The sequence below is a fragment of the Ambystoma mexicanum genome, chromosome 2p, assembly GCF_040938575.1.
Source record: "Ambystoma mexicanum isolate Mex_15411 chromosome 2p, UKY_AmexF1_1, whole genome shotgun sequence".
In the NCBI taxonomy this organism is placed as follows: Eukaryota; Metazoa; Chordata; class Amphibia; order Caudata; family Ambystomatidae; genus Ambystoma; species Ambystoma mexicanum.
Genome location: NC_090923.1, coordinates 1416912815 through 1416935246, shown reverse-complemented (window position 1 = coordinate 1416935246; position 22432 = coordinate 1416912815). Strand labels below are relative to the sequence as shown.

General features: G+C 46.1%; 1 protein-coding gene across 1 annotated transcript in view; it reads left to right on the top strand.

The window, feature by feature from the left end:
* Positions 1–21599, top strand: part of LOC138567571 (zinc finger protein 271-like) — a 359962-nt gene extending 338363 nt beyond the window's left edge. Inside the window, exon 11 of the mRNA XM_069645925.1 lies at positions 218–21599. Coding sequence (XP_069502026.1) covers positions 218–2301 — 2084 coding nt within the window. The 3' untranslated portion in view covers positions 2302–21599. The remainder of the gene's footprint in view (positions 1–217) is intronic.
* The last annotated feature ends 833 nt before the right edge of the window (positions 21600–22432 follow it).

The window sequence follows — 22432 nt, the reverse complement described above, 5'->3', positions numbered from 1 at the left end:
GAGGTAACTTTCACATTTGAACTCGTCTGGCTTTATCTATGAATGAACATATGAAAGATGCACACTATTATTGTAAGTGTTTTCAAGGATATCCTTATATAAATAACTGGTGGAAAAGTAGAGCGTGTGGACTATGTCTCAGATTTATGTTTGAACTATGCATATCAGTATTATGCAAAAATGTTAATATCTGATCTTGCCTTTTCTTTTCTGCCAGCGGATCTTTTAATCAGGCACAGCACACTGCTGCATGTGGTGAAGCAGGAGCCAGAAGAAGTTGCTTTGGAAAGCGGAGGTGAGAATATTTTGCGGCTGCTTGTTTCGGGAGAGTTGCAGTGCAAAGTGGAAACAGATGAGTTTGAAGTCTCAAGTAATCTGCCAGGAGAACTCATTCAGGGTGAAAAGGATTTTGTTCGACTGCCAAACTTCAGGGAACACTGGGAGAACCTTGCTGCGGGGAGACCTTGCTTCTGTTTCGACTGCACCAGGTCTTTCAAAGAAGAAAAGTTGTTGAAGCCAGCACCAACAAGCCGCAGAGGAAGGAAAAAAGGTCAGCGCATCAAGTCCGAGGACACGTTAGACCCGACCTATCACCCTACAAAATACCAGCAAATCCTCATGGGAGTTAAACCCCATGCTTGCAGCAAATGTGGGAAGCGATTCAACCAGAAAGGCAACCTACATGTTCATCAGAAAATCCACACAGGGGAGAAACCATTTGTTTGTAGTGATTGTGGCAGAGCTTTTAGCCAGAAAATCAATCTGGCAACACATCAGAGGTCTCACCTAGGCTTGAAACCCTTTGCATGCACAGAATGTGGGAAGCATTTCACCTGTGAGCAGTCTGTCAGAATGCATCAGAAGATCCACACTGGAGAAAAGTCATATTTTTGCCCTCACTGTGGAAAAGGATTCATTCAAAATGGCAATCTTCGAACCCACCTGAGAATTCACACTGGAGAGAGGCCTCATGTGTGCAGTGAATGTGGGAAAAGCTTCACTCAGAAGGGAACTCTCGTCACACACCAAAAGTCACACACCAGACAGAGATCTTTTTCATGTAGACTATGTGAGCTTAGGTTTGACGATAAGGCAAAGCTCATTGAACATAACAAGATACATGGTAATGGATCCCCTTTTACATGTCATTGGTGCTGGAGGAAGTTCAATCTCAAGGGGAACCTCAAGAAACACTTGAGCATTCATGCCAGACAAGGTTTATACACAGACCCAGCGATGAATGGGGATAGTAAGGATGTGTTGCGATTTATTGTTGAGGGAGGGTTTTTAATCAAACAGGAAAAAGAACAGGGTGTAGATGCAGGGATCATGCTGAATGATCCTTATCAAGGGGAAAACTATTTAATCCAACTTGCGAGGTTTGCTGAACACCAGGCCAATCCACTTATTGGAAGCCCCTGCACCTGTAGTGAATGTGAGACGTTCCTAAAGATCGAGCGCATCCCGAAACCTCAGCATATTATTCGGCGAGGAAGACCACGCACCCGAATTAAATTTGAGAATCTATTTGATCCGATGTACCCGTCTAGAAAGTACCAGCGAATGCTCAAAGGTGAAAAACCCTATGAATGTGATCAGTGTGGTAAAAGATTTAATCAGAAGGGCAACCTGACAGTCCACCAGAAGACGCACTTGCCAGAGAAGCCTTTCAAATGCAGTGAGTGTGGAAGAGGATTTTGCCAAAAGATCTCTCTTGTCACACATCAAAGGACACACTTGGGGCTGAAACCATATGCCTGCACTGAATGTGGAAAGCATTTCACATGTGAACAGTCTGTCAGAATACACCACAAAATCCACACTGGGGAAAAGTCACATTTCTGTCTCCATTGTGGAAAGGGATTTATCCAAAAAGGCAACCTCCTTACGCATCAGAGAATTCATACTGGAGAGAAACCATACACGTGCACTGAATGTGGGAAGAGCTTTGCCCAAAGGGGAACTCTCAAGGCTCACCACAGGTCCCATACCAGGGAGAGGTTGTTCTCCTGTGGAGTATGTGACAAAAGGTTTGGAGACCGGGCAAAACTTAAGATGCACAGTCGGATCCATGGTTCGGATTCGCTGTTCATCTGCCATCGGTGTGGGAGAAAGTTCACCCAGAAAGGAAACCTCAAAGCGCATTTGAAAATTCACTCAGGGGAGAAACCCCACAAATGTTCACAGTGTTGGAAGAGCTTTCGACAGAGGCAGCACCTACTCAAACACGAGCTCCTTCATGGGGGTGGCAAAAAAATTATATCCCGTGGCCGGAAGCCAGCAACTGCCAAAGAGACATAGACAACTTGGAAAGGTACACTTCCATCAGCTGGCAGCGACGCTTGGTGACTGCATGACCCACCTCAATGTTAGTAGTCATGATGCTGAAAAGGTTTCAATATCATTTTCCGCCCTAAATGAAAGCTTTGATTCCTGTAGGCCTGAAACAAAAACAACCACCCAGGACTTAAAAGGAGAAAGCAGTCTCTGAAATGGCAGTTGTACAAATACGTAGCATTAAGCTCTGAACAGAAGGGGAGAGTAGTGCTTCATCAATCGATAGAAACTGCATTTTTCCACCATATCTGTATGCCTTTCACCAAGCAAAGAGAATGAACACCTTGTGGGATCACCTTTGCTTCAGAGACCATTAATGACCCAAGGATCATTTGCACCAGCCCCAGGTGGAATAAGGGATCATGTGATGGGGTTAAAAAATGAATAGTGAAACAAACAAAATTAATTATAGTTGTGTAATCTGATACTTAGAGAAATGCATGGCCGACAGTTCCTTTTGTAAAGGGTCTAGTATTACGATCATCACTACAAAGCAGCATTATTGAGAAAAAAACCTATCCTCAGAAAGGAAAGAAGGAATGTCTGAAGAATCTTCATCAGTAAACATTAGTTTGCAGACTATTCTACCCATTAGCATGCATGGTTTTCTGTGTGAGGTCTGTGGATTGTGGTACAAAACTAAAGACGGGCTCATTCCCCAAACCCCATGACCATGTTCTGTACACCTCCTTGTGCTACCAGTTTTTATGCCATTAAATATGTATTTAGTTATGGGAAAATGTTAAAAATCTATAGCTTTCCAGTAAAGGAATTTCACTGAGAGTAAGTTTTATTTAACTGTATATAATAAGGATTTGGTTAAATACTAGTGAATGTATTGTACAAGAACATCATGCTATGTCCTTTTCCAAAATTGCCAGTCCTCTAATGGTTGTTTCATTGCAGGCAGAGAGGTGGGGCCATTTGACATTGGGGGCAGCAGCATGGACTAGTGAATTGCCAGGGAAATACAGAATAGGTTCAGGTTACCTTGACTTATCCATTCAGGGCAGAACAGGGACCCAGAGTAATTTGTAGTAGTTATCCCCAGGGGTGTTCTCCCTGCATGGGGGCACTAAGACGTTTGAGAAATGTACGATTCAGTTTGGAAGATGCAAAATGTTGGCAAGAAACATTGTGCACAGTCAATCATCTGAGCTGCTTGCACATTTCCAACACCATGTTATTAGGCTGCAAACAGGTGAATAACAGGAAGAGAAGCGGATTTGCTAGGATCATGCTGCTTGTGTTAATCGGGTGCAAATAGTGTCTTGTGCTGGGAGCTGCAGAGCATGTCAGTTTGTAAAAGGGGCATCTGCTTATGCCTCACAAAAGAGGAACTGGTATCCCAGCTGGTTAGCATTAGTGGGCAGTGGGACTAAGGCCAAATGATATCATCAAGCCTGGATCCTGGATCACATTAATTAGGAAGGCATATTGTGATAGAAATAGGTAAATACCTCTTTACCGTTGATAGTTATGGATAATTTTCCATTGTTGATTATCTTGGATAATGTTAAATTTAAGGTTTCGTTGAAATTTAAATTGTTTAGCTAATGTTTCCATTATGTGAAACTGGTTAATACTGTCTTTGAAGTTGTCAGATAATTGTGATTCCCAATGTTTCAGCCTCTTTTCAGTGTTGAAGTGCAATGATAAATTCTTTAATTGGATATGCCAGCTCCTGCAATGCAGGTTTTCTTTGTTGTCAGAACGAGGCTTTAGCCCGAGTGTTCAGAAGCATCAACACTCTTTGTGAATCGTTTCTATCACACAATAGCTCAACAGGTGGTCCTGTTCAGTTATAGGGCCACAGAAACTGGTAGAGCTTTACTTTCAGGAAGGAGTCTTGAAAGATATAAAGGTCCAACTGAGCTTCCTCCAGTTTTGTCATGTGGTGCTTTCTTCTTTGTGCCTGGTTGCTTCAAAAGTTTGGTACCCATCAAATTACTGGGGATAACCAGATTAGACTTTCCCAGGAATTGTTGCTGGTGTTCATTACAGGTGTGGATTTGAGGTGGAATCCAGTCACAATTCAAGCATCTGGCCATATCTCATTTTGGCGTTGAAGCCAATGATCTACCAAGCCGGCAGAGACCACAGGCCTCATTACGACTTTGCCGGTCCGGAAACAAGGGTGATGGTAAGCACACCAGCACCCTTGTTTCCGGACTGGCAAATTACAAGTTTGCCTGCCAGGGCCACTGCGCCCAACAGGTCTGACCCCGCCGGGCGCAGCGGCCACGGTAGGAAGACTCTTCACGGAAGTGCCGGCACCGTTACCAACGGTGCCAGCGCTTCCGTCTCCCCACTCCCATGAAGGCATATGGAACGCTATGGGAATGGGGAGTTATTAAATCCGGGACCTGACTTCCCGCGCTGCTGGGACTTGTAATGTCCCGGGGACACCAGGAAGTCAGGCACTGGTAAAATATTACGAGTCTGGCGGCAAACCGACAGTAGTACCGGCAGGGTTACCGCTGGACTCATAATGAGGCACCATGTCCCTGTATGGCAGCATCTCTATCCCACACACTCTCAGGACAGACAAAGTTAGGCTGTTGGAATCTGAAGTGCATTTTGCACAGTTCTTGTTACGCGCTCCCCGTCCAAAAGTACAGTAGGATGTACCCCACTATAATTTACAAAAGACTGCCAACAACCACAGGAGAACACACAGCCATCCATGCGACGAGAGACACGGGGTAAAGGGTGACTGAGCAGCACCCAAACATTGAGTCTTAATATACTTCTGGGACACATTTGGGATACACATTCTTGACGTGACCTTAGTTGGGGACCCGTCACAAAAGGTTGAGGTAACCAATACAGTCAAATGCAAATCAGGGGTCTCTCACTTGAATATACAGTTTAGGAATATTGTCCTTGCGCCTAAAAAGAAGGAAAACCCTGGTTGCCAGCAAGCTTCATTTCCTTAGAAAAATGCGTAGCACAGCTACTAACATCAAATCAAAAATCCACAAAAGACAGAGTGGTGAGGCTAAAAGTAAATTCAGTGGCCTCACCAGAGATAAACCCCATCTTCAGTAGATGAGTGTGGGAATAATTAGAACTATAAATCGCTTGTTACCATTACATCCCAGCCTCTTCAGTCTTGCACTTGGTTGTCCATTTCCATTTTGGCCAGTACCAGAGCAGGTACATTAGCACTAATCTTTAAAAGCAGATCATTGTTCATGCCTATTCCCATCAAGGTCCTTTCTCATATACCACACTAGCCTTATAAACATCATTCCACATAGCCACTTAACCTTCATTGACTTTATCCTTTTTTCTCAGTTTAGCAGGGCAAATGCCTGTGTTTGTCCATTTCGTAAGACATTTTCCATCACTCATTAATCCTCCTTTTAAATGAGGTGGGTTGTTCAATACAGGTGTTCAAGTGAAGCGTAATGCTTTAATGCCACCATTTAAAACCCTGTCATATCAGTGCGTTTCGTTGTACGCCAGCATGAGTTTTTCATGCAGGTGTACAAAGAATGGATTTGTATGGAATCTACCTCGGTTTATCACCTTATCTAGGCCAGGCGGATTCCAGAAGAATCCATTAATAAACGCTGCATGCAAAGCATATTTGCAGCAGGCAGCGTTTACATTTCCATGAGATGGAGTGTAAAATGAAAGAGTAAAAGTGAGTTCCCCTCGCTTTTACTCTTTCCTCGTCCACCCTGCTGCGTGGACTTTGATAATTGTATGTAGTGGCCCGCAGCACGTAAGTGCTTAAGTTTGTGGTCCCCTGAATGCAATTAACATTTCAAAGGGATTGTGTCCTCCCACGTATTCCTCAATTCCCCATCTTATGATATTTCCATATCCAGCTTCAACTGCTTCGGACACTTTTTTCAGCAGAGGGCTCTGCTTGTCGATGTCGGTCGACTCAATGTCCCTCAGAGGCCCCCATCTCGATGTTGACATCATCGATGGTATAAAGCGCGTGCAGCGACCGTTGGCTTCAGTTCCGCTTTTCCGCAAAAGTTATTGCTTCGGATATGGTATGCTTCGGTTCCCTATCGAGAATCTTCGAATATTTTATTGAAAAATGGCATCATCATCAATGTCTTCGACTCCGAGATCGGGGTTTAAGAAGTGCCAAGATTGTAGGGCAAAGATGTCCCTTATGGACACCCATCGGGTGTGTCTGTGGTGCCTTGGTTCCACACACGCTACCTTCGACTGTAAGGCCTGCCTATCGATGATGGCGAAAGCCCTGAAAGGGCGAAGTGGAAAATTAGCGGCAGGTAGATCAAAATCCCCTTCGACCCCGTCAAGAAAGTGTCTTCAGACAAGTTGAGAAATGTTTCTCATCGTCGTAAAAGGACAAAGAGATTGAGAACATGCAGTGTTTCTCACCACTCGTCATCTTCACGACGGTCGAGGAAAAGGCACGATAGGTTGCTGTCTTCGTCGTCGAGTTCCTCCCCTGAACGAGTTAAATGCCCGATGAGAAGTTCAGAATAAAAATGATGCAAGTTTTTGAGAATGCAGCCTTGACCCCCTCGAAAACTCATGAAAGCCATGCCCAGGTCGAAAAAAACGATAAGAAAAAGGATAAGGGCAAAAGCTGTCCGCCTTCGGGTCTGGAAGGCAAAGAAAAATCTCCTCGAGAGAGGTCGAAGAGTCCCTTGAGTCGAGACAAATCTTCCTCGAGGAAGATGTCATCAACGCCATCGGCACTGAATGACTCCTCATCGGACCATGACAGGTCCTCGACTCAAAAGGTGTTAGACAAGTCCTCGACGGTGAAAGCGTCAGACAAGTCCTTGACATCGACTGTGTTGAAGATTTCCGCGCCACCATCAAAGTCATCGCGGATCACAGAAAAGGTGTATATACCTTTACCAAGAAAGGACTTCTTTGGGTCACTTTCTTCGATTTATGAGGAAGCAGAACATTCTATGGATGGTTCACAACACTTTGGTCTTTAATATGGAACACCTGGGATTCCTGAGCCTTTAATCTTAGAGGAATCGAGGCTAAAAAACATACAGGAGGTCCTGCAGAATACAAGTGGACTAGATACGTCCCCAAAGTTTGAGTATGGGAGACCGGACCCTACTGACCATGCTGAAGGGTCTTATAGACAGTTAATGTCCAGGGTGGTAGAGTCTATGGGGTGGAAAAGACCAACACCAATATACAAACAAGATGATCTAACTGACATCCTAGATAAGGGACCCCATGAGGACCCTATTCTTCCTTTTCATGTGGCATTGCAAAGGATAGTGAGTGCAAATTGAGAGACACCAGAATTGATTGCGGCAGTGAATAAAAAATGAACATCAAAATAAAGGGCGTCCAGTAGTGACCCCAGTTACTTGACAAAGCATCCCACTCCTGAAAGTTAAGTGATGCAAGCTGCCACATCACCTCTAAACAGAGCGCATACCCGACTATTCCCCCAGACAGCGATGACAAGTATTACGAGGCTTGGGCCAAAAAGGTTTTCTCTGCGGGAAGTATGGCCCTAAAGTCAGCAAATGCTACGTGCACGTTAGCCAGATTCAATCACACTATTTGTGAATGTGTAGCAATGGCGGTTGATCATATCCCTGAAGGGGAAGAAAGGGATGGATTTTTAAATCGAGTCAAGGATGGGAAAGATGCAATGTGCTAATCCCTGCAGACAGGTCTCGACACTGCTGACAGCATCAGCAGGTCCATGGCGGCTAGTACAGTTATGCGCAGATTTGCCTGGTTAAGAAAGTCTGGTTTTGCTCCAAATGTGCAATCCAGATTGCTTAACATGCCCTTTGATGGCACACATTTATTTGGTAGCAAGGCTGACGAGAGCCTGGAGGAATGACAGACCTCTAAAGAGGCAGCAAGAGAGGAGGCATAGGGTCACTACCACTGTGCAGAGAGGCAATGCAGCTCTGCTTCTGGGCAATTCAAGAAGTAATCTCCCTGTCCCCAGTTCACCTAGCTGGAGAGGAGAACACGACGGCAGACGCTCTGAGCAGGCATAGCAAAGTCTCCCACGAGTGGGAACTAGCTCAGGGAGTCCTTCAAGAGATCTTCACACTTTGGGGAACCCCCCAAGTAGATCTGTTCATGACCGGTATCAACGTTGTATTCCTCTCATCATTGTTTTGTTCTCCCTTGTCCCCCTCCCTTGCCTTGTCGCGCGCTGAAACACTTGTGTACGAGCATGATATAAATAAAATATCAATACTCCTAAGTCCCGTCCCCTTTCCTCCATACTTTTGGGACATTCCGTCCAGTGGCTAACTCAAAGGGTCACCACAGGATGTCCAGTAAACATCGCAGGCTCCATAGTACCGGCTCTGCCGAGGATCCTTGTGTCAAGGCTAAAGTTACAATCAAGTCCCCTGACCAGTCTGTGGAGATGCCTGCCTCATCCACACATGTGACGCAGTTCTCCTCAGATGTTAATAAAATGGCGGGTCTTCCCGCGTGGTCTAGGCGGCCATTTTGGATTCTTCCCTTACACCCATGCTATCGACAGCAGATGCTAGGAACCTTTTTGGTGAACAACCGTTTCCACGGGTCAGTGGAAACCCGTTCCGCCCTTCGTATGACTGGCACGCTCGGATACCACCACTGCACACAGTCACGCTTCCTGGCAGCCTCTTCGTCAGATGCCTTTTTTGGGAATTTTCAGAGACTTATGCACTCTGACCCCATAAGGGAGTACTTTAAGGGCCTTTCTTGTAGCTCTGTCACCAGGGTTTCCCCTGAGGTGCGCTAAGGGCCTAACAGGCATACCAGAGATTCCTCCGAAAGGTTCTGACGGACCTGCCAGTACCAGACATTGTTTTCCAGCTTTACCATCACAGTGCTAATGTTAAGCCCAGTTCGGCTGGGTGCTGGGATACCAGGGTTCACCCTGAAGTCTCCGTTTCTGGAGCCTTCCCTACTGTAACCAGGTTGAAACCTGAGGTTCCTCTTGTGGAGGCTAAAGTCTGTACCGAGTCCCGACTGGAGGCCCCTTTTTAGGGAGCTTTACGTACCAGGTTGAAACCTGAGGTTCCTCTTGTAGAGTACCGAGTCCCGACTCGACGCCCCTTTAAGGGATCTTTACGTACCAGGTTGAAACCTGAGGTTCCTCTTGTGGAGGCTAAAGTCTATATCAACAGATCTGAGAGGCCTTCTCTGAGGATCTTGTCAGTGAGGTATTGCCCTCAACCGTCCCACGCTCAGGGTTGTGGTGGTACCGGTTCTGTCGAGGGGGCAAAGAGGGGGGTTGAGGATCCTTGTAACGCTAAAGTGTTACTTAAGTCCCCTTACTCTCCTGAGGAGGCAATTGCCCAGCTACGCATGTGACACAGTTCTCTTCAGGTGGCGACAAAATGGCGGCCCAAACTGCATGGCCTGTGGCGGCCATTTTGGATACCTCCCTTACACCTACGTTCGCAACATCTGGTGCTGGGAGCATTCCTTTCGGCAATAGTAACCTGTTCCGCCCTTCTTTGACCGGGGTGCGTGGGCTCTGCTGCCTCATACTGTCTCGCTCCCTCCTGCTTTTGCTCCACTGATCTATGTGGACTCGGACGGTGGTGGGCCCTCCTGGCAACAATCCTCCTGGTGTTCGGGGGTAGGTCCCTTATGTGCGGTTTCTTCCTCTTCGACACCTAAGTCCTCGGCTGAGGATGAGTTTTTTGGGAAGTTTCAGATGCTCATGCACTCTGACGCTATGAGGACGTATTTCAAGCGTCTTTTCACTCCTGTTCCACCCCAGCCCTGGCTGCTCCGATTCGGTTTTTCATTTAAAACCTGAGGCCGTAGGCGTGGAGGACCAGTCTTCAGTTCCCGCCTTGCTGGGATGAGCCTTAAGCGGATGAGGAGGGCGATGAGCAGCCCCGCTCGGTGAGAGCATTCCATGACCGTTCTGTTACCAGGGATTCCCCTGAGGTGCCTCCAGGGCCTAATAGGCTCACCAGAGGGTTCTCTGAGGGTCCATCAGAGGACCTGCCAAAACCAGACGTGGTTCCAAGGTTCACCATTTGGGTGCTAAGGTTCAGCTCAGCTCGTCTTTTGCTCTGGATACCGGGGTTCACCCTGAGGTCTCCATTTCTGGAGCTTTCCACACTGATACCGTGGTACACCCTGAGGTATCAGTTTCTGGTGCTTATCACAAAGAGCCATGGCTCGAGGGAGCTATATGTCCCGGGTTAAAACCCAAGGTTCCTCTAATTACAGTACTGACGGAGTCGAGGGATCCTCTTAGGGTCCTGTCGTTAGGGTACATTCCTCAACCATTCCACGCTCAGGGTTGTGGTGGTACCTTAGTGTGGAGGAGGCAAAAAAGGTGATCAGCAACAGTCCTTCCAGTACCGGCTCTGCCGAGGTTCCTCCATTGGAGGCTAATTCTGAGTCAGTTCCTAGGATGTCCTCTAAACATCCTAGATCTGCCAGCACCGGCTCGGCTGAGGATCCTTGTTTCAAGGCTAAGTGTTTCTTAAGTCCCCTGATTCCCCTGAGGGGACAGTTTCCTCATTTTCTCCTATGACGCAGTACTCTTCAGGTGTTGACTAAATGGCAGCCCAACCTCCTTGGTCCATGGCAGCCATTTTGGATACCTCCCTTACACCAACGTTCATGACTACTGGTGCTGGGAGCTTTCCTTTTGGGGCTGAGCAGTTTTTCCACGCTATGCGGACAACAAAGATCTGTTTGTAGGTCCTGGCGACAGCTTCAGCTAAGGCCCCTTGTACATAGAGGTCAGGGTCCCAGACTCGGTCCTTGTCTGGGATCAGGGGGTTTCAGGGTCGCTGCGCGTGCCGATCTGAAACTCCTGTTGGTAGTCCCGCCTTAAGCGGCAGCAGCTAGGTGATTGGTGTTTCTCTCGGCATCGGCCTCCTCTACAGGGACAGGTAATCTCTCTGCCGACAAATCACCAAATTATATTTTTTGTCGGTGACACTACACTTTGGTGGGGGGAATAATCTCGTCTCATCTGGAGGCGTGGCAAGCCATCACCGAAGACTGGTGGGGTTTGTCCATCGTTTAGGCAGGTTTTCGCTTGCCCTTTCCTCCTACCCCACCCTTCAAACCTCTCTTCCTCCCTCAGAGCAGAGGTACAGAAACTTCTATACCTCAGAGCGGTGGAACCTGTTCCCCTCATGGAGCAAGGGAGGAGTTAGTACTGCTGTCCTTTCACAGTGCTCAACCAGACTGGCCTGCGCACTATCTTTAATCTTCCCGAGAGAAATTCAAGTTGATCACGCCCTGCCAAATAAAGTCCTCTATTCGGAAGGGCGATTGGCTCACTGTGGTGGTCTTCCAAGATGCGTAAATGCACATCCTGACAGGAGCCCGCATATGAAATGTCTGCGGTTCTCTGGAGCCCGAATTGGAAATATCTGCGATTCTCCATGGGAGCAGAACACTTCAGTTTCTGGTACTGCTTTTGGTCTCAGCTCAGCGAGACACACCAAAACTCCTCGGAGGGGCCCCGCAGCGGTCTCCCAATACCGGATCTTCTTCCAAGGTTCCTTATTTGAGGCTAGGGCTGACCCCAGTTCTGCTGCGGTTTTTGATGCCAGGGTTCGCCCTGAGGCTTCTCCATCTGGAGCTAGCTGTACCGAGTCTTGGCTCGAGGCCCCTCTCGAGGTGGCTATAAGACCAGAGTTAAACCTGAGGTTCCCCTGCTTGGGGCTAAATCGGTCACCAACAGAATTGAGAGTCCCTCATCGAGGGTTCTGGCTGTAAGGTATTTCCGTAAGCCTTTCCCTGCGCACGGCCGTGTTGATAACCAGTTCTGATGAGGGGGGCGAAAGAAGGTGGTCACGTACCACAGACCTTACAGTACCGGCTCTGCCGAGGATCCTCAACTAGAGGCTAATTCTGGGGAAGCCCCTGACGTATCGAGTAATCACCCTAGATCTGCCAGCACTGCCTCTGCCGAGGTTCCTTGTTTCAAGGCTAGGATGGCAGCAAGGCCCCTGACTCCCCTGGGGAGACTATTGCTTCACTTGCTCCTGTGACGCAGTTCGCCCCTAGTTTGTGATAATGGCGCCCAACCTCCACGGGCCACAGCGGCCATTTTGAATACCTACCTTAAAGCAATGCTTTACATCAACAAGCAGGGCGACACAGACTCTCCTCTCCTTGTGGATCTTGTCATACAAATTTGGGCTGGGCCATCCAGTATATTGTTTGGCTCCAGGTTCCACACATCCCGGGTCACCTCAATATGACCGCAGATTAATTCAGTCACCTGTCCGCATCGGTTACAAGTGTGAGATGAACAGCAATATCATCTCCAACTTTTTCCAGCAATGGGACACGCTAGAGGTCATCCTCTTTGCAGCTTGTGAGTCAACATGAAAGCTTATGCTTTCCCCTCATTGCCTCCTATCTATTGGTCGCTCTGTAAGCACATCGAACCGTTGCCAAAGCAGCTTGTGGGCTTTCCCACCAGCTTTTGGTAAGCATTACTGCTTAGGCCTGGGCTCCAAAGCCGATACTCAATTCGGCCAGGCTGTTCTTAAAACCTTTTTCAGTAAGGAGGTTCCATCTACCCGTATTTCTGTAAGGAGTGCTTGGTGATCTCCCAAAAGTATGGAGGAAAGGGGACGGGACGTAGGAGTACAACAAAGTTACTCACCGTAGTGACTATCTTACTCCTAGTCCATAGTCCTCTTTCCTCTATACACCCGCCCACCGTCCCCTCTAATAAGTATCCTATATTATTGCTTAAAGGTCTCAGACCTGGCGATAGAAAAGGACTGAAGGGCAATGCGTGGGACAGAGCTAAGGAGGGCAGTGTTACAGCCGTGTGCGGTACCCCGTGTAAAAAGAGAAGAAGGACACATTTTTCAATTTGATGCTTTTTTACAATAGTGCTCTGGTCCTGTCCCACTAGACGGAATGTCCCAAAGCTATGGAGGAAAGGGGACTATGGACTAGGAGTAAGATAGTCACTACGGTGAGTAACTTTGTTATTCAATTCAATTCAAAACCGGAAGTGCGAACTGCTCAAGGGAATTTCCCCTAAGAGGATCTCTAGGAGACACGTTCGTAGTGGATTGGGAGTTTTCACTCCTTTACGCATTTCCTCCAATCCCCGTCATTCCTCAAGTCATCAGGAGGTTGAGGAGGTTCAGGAAATCCATGATCCTAATTGCTCCGGATTGGGCCAGGAGGACGTAGTACCAGGATCTTCTGGACATGTCCATCTGCCCTCCAATACGTCTTTCACAAAGAGAGAACCTTCTCTCTCTCTCCCTCTCTCTCTCTCTCGGTTTGTTTTCTCCATCCAGAGGTCAAGACTCTCGACCTTCACGCATGGTTTTTGAGAGGTTGAGATAAAAGGATTGGGACCTCCCAGAAGCAATAATGGTGATTTTGCTTTCGACCAGAAGGCCAGCAACAAAGTCCATGTACTGCTGTCGTTGGAACAAATTCTGCATCTAGTGCAGGGATAAGAATGAGGATCCGTTTACATGCCGTTTACAACACCTATGGTGTTATCATTCTTATTACACCTGGCCAACTAGGGGCTCCAGGTTTGTACAATCAAGGGGTATCTTGCTGCGCTCTCTATTTTTAAGCACTTCTCTGAAGATGTATCTTTCTTCAAGATTCCCCTTGTGATACAATTCTTAAAAGGACTGACAAATAGATTTCCCCAGTCCCATTTCAAGTCCCAACTTGGGACCTCAACCTAGTATTAGGACATGGTGGTATTTAAGGTGAAACTGACTTTTTTGCCTAAAATTGTGTCTGAGTTCCATTTAACTCAGAAAACAATTCTCTCTTCATTTTATCCTCCTCCGCATCCTGGAAAGACCACAGGCATGATCCTAGACGTGCACTGACATTTTACATCGCCTGGATGCCTAAGATAAGACACGATGATCAACTTTTTGAAGGTTACACGGCCCACAAGTTCGGTATGGCAATTTCGAAACAAACCTTATCAAAATGGATTATTTTGGGAATAACTGAATGATATAGATTAGCGGGAAAGGATCCCCGGGAGGGTCTTAGAGCCCATTCAACCAGGGGCATGGCTACCTCCTCTACATTACAGAGGGGTGTCCCAATTAGGGATATTTGTCCGGCTGCCACATGGTCGTCCGTACACACCTTTACCAAAACTATAATCTGGACTCTTCCTCAAGCCGGGAAGGTTTATTTGGAAAGGCAGTGCTACATTCTGTGAACACAGACCTATGAAGGAACTCCTAAATTATTATGATCCTGAAAATTCTTACTCCCTCCTCCAGGAATACTTACACTGCTTTGGGAGTTTATCATACGATGAGGAATACATGGGAGGACACAATCCATTCGAAGAACAAGCTACTTACCCATGGTAACGTTCTTTCGACTGGATGTTCCTCCCACGTATTCCTCATCGCCCATCCCAACCTGCCCCACAGTAGAATTTTCCATGTGATTGCATTCTTCGCTCTGTCAGAAGAAGTAACTGTCGGGTGTAGGTTATCCTATACATGCTTTAAAAACGGAAATGAAGCCAATGGTCACTGTGTGCACTTTATACCACCGATGATGTCGGCATCGAGACGGCGGCCTCTGAGAGACATCGAGTTGACTGACATTGATGAACAGCGCCCTCTGCTGGAAAAAGCTGGATATGGAAATATCATAAGATGAGGAGTAAGTGGAAGGGAACATCCAGTCGAAAGAACGTTACCATGGGTAAGTAACTTGTTCCTTTCTTTAAATAAACCTGATTGAGTGTTTTCCCTTTCTGAGCTATTTTCTTCCTGAAAGCCTTTATTGCCTACCTTCCCGAGCTCTCTCTCAGTGCCACAAACGTCATGTTTTAAAGACATCAAGAACGCCACGGTTACTGTCTCTTGTGCCCTGATCACAGTCATCAGATCCATAGATGTAAAATTGGATTTTCTTATTGGTAGAGTCTAATCTGATTTGCTTGAACTGATATTGTTTGTTTCCAACACTCACAAGCAGTGCCAACACATATTCTACCAACATGTTCTCCAAATTGAATAATAATGCTAAGAAAACCTGGATCGAAAGGCTTATGCCCCAGCTGACCTCTTATTAATAAGCTAAGTCTGGTGACTCATGGGGTTGAGTAAATGCACTTAGATCCCAAAGGGCATTGATTTGATCCCAAAGGGCATTGATTTCACAGGCATTCTACTGGATTTGTCTCTTCTTAGTTCCATTACTAGGGTCATCCACAAGAAGCACTCAAGGTATAGGAAAGAGTCCAACTCCTGAGCAACCAGCGTCCTCTGACAAAACTTTTACGATGGAGTAGTTGTCAAAGTGCCTGGGGCCCATAGCCTCAGATGCCCAAGGCCTTCTGAAGCGAAAGAACGAGTACCATGAATAGTCTATTTTGGGCAACTTCAGCAAAGGAGAAGACCGATGGTGAAGTTCGAATTTAGACACAAGGCGCCTCATTATGAGTGCGGCGGTAAGGGGTTAACGGCACCGGTAAGGATGCTGGTGCCGTTAACCCCCTACCGCCGTATTCCGAGGTCCCTTAGCGGGTCCCACTTAGGCCGGCTGGTTTTACCAGCCGCCCTTAGCGAGAGCCGCTAAGGGACCAGGTCGCTAATAACGGGCCTGCTATTTGCTGCCCCGTTATTAGCTCCTTCCCCATTCCCATTGAGCCCTATGAGGGCTCGAATGGGAATGGGGAATGGTTTTCAGAATGGGGATTTACCGGGTCCTCCAAGGTTGAAATGACCCGGTAAGTCCCCATTCCGACTACCCGGACACGGACACGAGTTTGGAGGCAGCCATGGCGCTAATAGCACCATGGCTACCTCCAAACTCGTAATGACCCCCAATATCACCATGAGCACCTACCGCACCCTATCTCATATTGCCCATTCAACTTGTTAGGCTATGTGGAGACCAGACTTTTTTGTGCCTCTCGGCCAACAGGGCTGCTGTTAGTATCTCAGAGTCAAGATGAAAGGCACAGGAAAGTGAAGGCCTGGCTTAGCTTCGGAGCTAATAAAAAAATAACCCAGAGACTACAAACATTACAAAATAATGCCTTGAGAGCGGCACTAGGCATTAACAAACAGTCCCATATCTCGTCCAGCAGACGACATCACAACTGGCTGTCTACAGAGAACAAAATAAAACTCAAGATGCTATCCTTGACCCACAAAGCCCTCAATAACTCTGCCCCTAGTTACTTGTCTGACAAACTCCATAGGAGAACATCTTCCAGACCCACCAGAGCTGGTAACTTCAACTGTTTGACAATACCGAACTTTAGACTGAACACTATCGGAGGAAACAGTTTCCCAGTAAAGGCGGCTAAAACTTGGAATTCTCTACCACAAGACCTGAGAGTAGACATGCCCTACCGTTGCTTCAGGAAAAAAGTTATTCAACTCCTCACCTCGACTGACCTTTGCTGACCGGGGGCGCCTACTTCCTACGAGCATCTTGACCCCCTTGAACCTGTATACTTGCTGTAATTACTGTATGCCTGATCTGTCTAACCCAATGTAATTTTAATGTACATTTTGCTATGATGTAACCTGTAAGTTTCGTATTACCTTGCCACTGCGCCCTGTTACCCCTGGGTCTGGCGCGCATAAAAAGTGAATAAAACAAACAAACAAACAAACAAACCCCAATCCTTTGTCATCAGAAACATATGCTGCCCCCATTGAAAGCACAGCACTCAGTGGTTTGGCCATCCTCCTTCATGTACTCTATGCAGAGTAAGGTTGTGTATTTCTGTTTGGAGCAGGGTGCACTTGAAATGCGCCCATGGAGTAGATGCAGGAGTCTTCTGTTGAGCAGTCCCAGAAACCCTAAAACATATTTTCAGTTGTCAGGCCCTGCAAGTGCCCCAGGGAAGCGGTTGCATCTAAGGTGCGGAGAGCAGGAATCAGCCTTTAGAAAAAAATGGGACTTCGTTCCTGTCTTGCCGAAATGGTGCATTAAAAAATTCCAAGCAAGGAAGATCTTGTGAACGAACTAGCTACTGGACAGGATTAGCTTAACATAAGTGGCAATATAGTTTATTCACATTCTGAAGCGATCTGGTTGTAACCTAAAGGACAAGGTGCAATTTCCATTTGGGCTGATTCAGTCATTTATCCTCCTGAGGTTTATAAATGACTATCCTTGAGGAGGGTAGTACTGGAACATGTTACCCATTTGCCAAGTACTTTAATGCAGGGTGTATGGGTGGGTATCATATGACTTTACAGATTCTCAGCTCAGCGTGTGATGATGCTAGCAGAGATGGCTGTATGGCTTTGGGTGTAACTACTGGCCAAGAGGAGTGTCTCAGGTAATCTTGCTAACAAGGAAAGGGCATTATTGGGCGCCATCCCTATAATTTGACATGGATGAGTCACTTGTGTGATTTAAGATGGGAATGTTCTGACAAGGAAATCTTAATATGTCATTTCTGATAATCCACCCATGAACCCCTGATTCATTATCCAGTCAGTCTTTCCAATCGTGTGTTCTGACCAGGGCAGACCAACTCACGGCTACCAAAGCATTGATAGTAGGAGATTGTAACTTGAACACTCCTCCAGCGTTGCCCACTCATTAGAGGAAGGAGAGGGAATGTTTTCCACATTTATTTTTCAGATGACACAAAAGTTATATTTTACAGCTGGAAAACTACTATAACAGATTATGCTGCCCTGTAACATAAGTATCGGTTATTTGCTATCACGCTCCAGGAGGCTTACCTCTACCTACCAAGCTCACACCACATCAGAGTTTTTTCTGGTGTGTGCCAGGAGTGCTCCCTTCAGCGTGAACACAGATGTATGAGCATTTGCCCAGGTCATGTTAGCATAATGTCGAACATTTGATTCATATTGGAGGAGAGTACATTCTAGGCTGGGGAAAGTTACAAAATGTTATAAAATATCAAAACTTTGACCCAAAATTGGAAGTCACCTGCATAAACCAGGAGAGTTGCTCAGTATACTTTTATGTTGTAGCTAGCTTTCTTAGTTGGTCTTCGTAGAGAAAATGGGCCTCATTACAAGCATGGCGGTAGCTGTGCCTGGATGTCAGGTACGGCTACCGCCATGCTCGCTAGCGGCACCACCTCCCGTGATTGGGCATTCACTGGCCCATTGCGAGATGAATGGACCGGTAATTGCCAATTTGCGGGTGGCGTTATAACCGGGCTCCTGATCCGCATTCTGCCCAGTAGGGCAGAATGGGGGTGGGGAGCATGGGTGCGCCGGCACTGTTAATAATGGTGCCGGCAGCATTACGAGTTATTCTCGCGTGTGCCGCACAGCCGGCCAGGTAAGACCTAGCGGGCTGTCAGGAACCCGCAAGTACAACTCGTAATGCGGCGGCACGGTATGAACGGTGCTGGTGCCTTAATGGCACTGTTCATACTGTGGCCGCCATCCTTATAATGAGGCCCAATGTCTTGAAAAAATGAAATGTTTAGTACATTTGTTTATGTCCTAAGGGCAGTGAAAGGTTTAAGGCATTCATGATGATTAAATGGAGGCTCGCCATTTAACCTCTGAGGCCTACAGAAATGCCCCCGAGTAGCCCTACTCTTTTCAGAAATAAATTGTTCAAGGGACTTTGATGATCTTGTAAATTTGTTCCCACAAGTTAGGAAACATGATTTCTTGGACTTTGCGTATGATTTTAATTGTTTTGTCACATAAGCTTATTGAGACAGTGATGTCCACTCCGACATAGAGCTAGATCGTCTTCCTCGAAATAACTATCAGCTTGCAGGGTCTGAGAGCTACAGTGATTGTCAGAACTCCTTTAACTAAACTGCTTAAATTCAGCTGCAAACTTCATGGCAATATGGGTGCTGAAAAGACATGGAAGTCCATATCCACCACAATACAATGCGGAGGATGTGGGTAAGGGAGTCTTCCATAATCATATGTTCAGTTTGCCGAGGTTTTTGTTCGATAAATCAAATTCCTTCATTTCCGTGAGATATTGTTGGTTGTCTATGTCAGTGATGACCCATGCAAAAAGGCAACATCATTTCTTTGATATATCGTATTGTCTTGTGCATTCCTGAGAACTGCACTTTCCAAAGACTACCTCCAACTTCACATATCCATGCCTGTACTGTAGGTACCTCTCAGCATCTGTAATCTTTCAGAGGGGCATATATTTGTATAGCATGTGTACAGCTGTCATCTAGGCCACACACATTCTGTAAATATGCATTTGGTTCACAGCTAATTAAGCATTCATACTCGATATGGCGGGCCAGGTAGGGTGTTAGCAGCCCGGGGCCTGAGTGTAAGGCCCAAGCATAGTGAGGGCTTTTAACAAGAGTCCCCGTGCCGATAACACACGATCCGGCACGCCGCAGAGCGTATGAATCCTATTAGCACCCCCGGTTGCCAATCCGGTAACCCCGGTTGCTGAGAGCATTGTATTTTGTTTGAATAAACAGGACACCTCACAGCGCCCCATTCATTCAAGCAATATAGCAAGATGACCGCCACAGAACGGAAAGACGGGGCTAGATACAGAGCTCCTCTTCCATTTCTATGGCAGCCAGCGCAGACAATGGGAGGAGGCCGCCGCAGCAGCGGCGAAATCGGGTAAGTGGGGGGGATTTAAAGAAAGAGGGAAGGAAGGGTGGAGGGAAGATGGCCAGGCTTCTCAGAACGCAGGCTTAGATCGGTAGTTTCAGGCCACGTAAGTACAAGTGACCCGTTTTGGCTGCTCTGGTACTACAAGTTACTTTGGTAATGCTAGTCATTCAGCTCCTTCAGTTATATGGAAAACACTCCATCCTCTCTAATCCACTGGATTACCAGAAATGTTCACATGAGTTTCAGTTGGGATATGATGCTTTTTTCACAGAAGAAAACATTAGCATGCAAAAATGTAAGCAATATCTTTGCATGTCCAAATGTTATGCTAAAGTTTAATAGGATAAATGCAAAATTCTATTTTTTCCCACTGAAATAAGTAGGTGGTGGGAGGACCTGTGCTCGAATAGCCGCAGAAATTAGACAGAATGATAGAACAAATTGTGAGAAAACTAAACAAACAAGAAGGCAGGTAGAATGCAAAGAGCAGTAGCGCCCATCTCACAAGGAAGGGGAAATTACCAATAATACCCATATGACACACCTTGAACAAAAACATTATTGTAAAAAAGCTAACTTAGTCCAACAGTTTCCAACACAGTTTTGTGGTCAACAAAATGCACACAGCAACCTTTCAAAAGCATAAACATTGTACATAAAAGATTAGGATTTTTTTTTATTTTACATTTTTTAAAGCGCTCACACAGCCCGCAGGCATCGAGGCGCTGTTACAGAAATGTTTTTTTTATTTTTTGGTTGCGTAATTGCTTTTTGTGTGTCTTAGTTGCGTATTTATAACACGCAGAGGTTTCTTAGCGCGGACCCGGGGATCGAAGCTGTGTTGCTTCGTGTTGTCTTGCTTCCAAGGCGCGCACGCTGCCGCTGAGCTATCCTCCCGGGACCATATTACCCTATTAGCCAAGTCTGTGCATTCAGACAGGCTCCTCTGTCACACTGTCTAGTCTTAAATTGCAGAAAGCATTTGGGCTGCTTCTTTGTAGGCCTAACCTCACCCTCCCTACTAATATTATGGGTCCTTCTTAAAGCCCCCCCAACCCCCACCCCCTCACCCCCTGTTCCAAGCCCACAGTGCACCCTTGTGCCTGTTCTTTTGAACAAGAACAAATGCCAATGTGGAAATATTCTGCATGCCTGCTGCATTGGAGTAAGACCCGGACACATCATACGTCTGTCTATGTGAAATGTACTGAAACCTGTGACCATGTTGGAAAGACCCTTAAAACTATATAACACTATTCCAAAATGTACAACAATCGCCAATGTGATGCAGAAGACCACCATATCTAATGTCAGATATTGTATCCATCAGAGCATGTTGACACACACCTGGGTACCTTGCTCTACACAATGATTTAAATAAATGATATGTTGCATAAATGTGATCTTTGTGTTGATGGAGAAGTGTGACCAAGCAACGGAGGCTGATTGGGTTCTGTGCTGTGAAAGTCCTGTGTACAATGGGAACCATGCATGTGATATGCTTTATATGTGTGTGTATTGTTAAGACAAATTCTCTGATACCAACTAATTGAATGTTGCATCCAGTCCATATGAATGAAAGCTCTTAAGTGTTACTAAAGCAAGGAAAATGTGCAGTCTCCAGCACACAGATAACAACTGCTTCCCCTTCAGGTCAAAGGTACAGTGTACAGCATAAGGGATAATTTGACAAATCATGCAATAGTAATCTATTCAAATAAAGATTTGTATTGCGTTGTGGTCAAGAGTATTGGTCATTTTTAGTTGAAAATATTTTAGCAGAAGGGGTTGAACATGTTCCCATATTGAAATCCCATGGAAAGACCCCCGACATTATAGAGCCTGACAGACTTGTGGTAAAGTTGAGAGATTTACCAGACAGACATAAAACTTCTACTTCTAATTTTTAAGATACAATGAAATACATCCTACAATCGGCATGCCATTTTATGGAGAGATCCTCATACATAAAGAGAGGTAAGCATATCCATATTTCTGGGAAATATTCGGAATACCTATATATATTTTTGGGAGATAACATTTTGTCCAGATTCATTTTTATTTTTTGTAAGTGTTCCTCTTATGGACGAGGGAATGCCATCTCTAATTTCAGGTCTATGCTGCCTTAAGCGAAAAGCCAAGAAACACTGGTACACCAGACCTCTTAGATCTACCGGCGCAAAGACACTTACGATTGGTGGCTTTTGGAAGACCTTCCAATCACCCAGATTGCTTTTCATGTGAACTAATTGATCATTTCACATTTTGCAAAAAAATCAGAATTGGCTGTGTTTATTTTTCTGGGCAAGGCTTTGTGCAGATTGGTCAATGCGATCCAAAATATAGCATTCTGAAGTCTCCTTTGTACTGGAAAAAACAACTACACTGTATCCCAGAGGGCAGAAGAACCACTCCAAGCTTCACAGATGGTCCAAGGGTTTGTATTTGTTCGTTCATGGGTCCTGTGTCTTTCCCTCTCTTGTCTAGTAAAGCACCTCCTCCCAAACCCAGGCTTCCCATACACAGTATAGTAAATAGTGCATATTGACCCCGTACTGTCTAAGATCTATCTT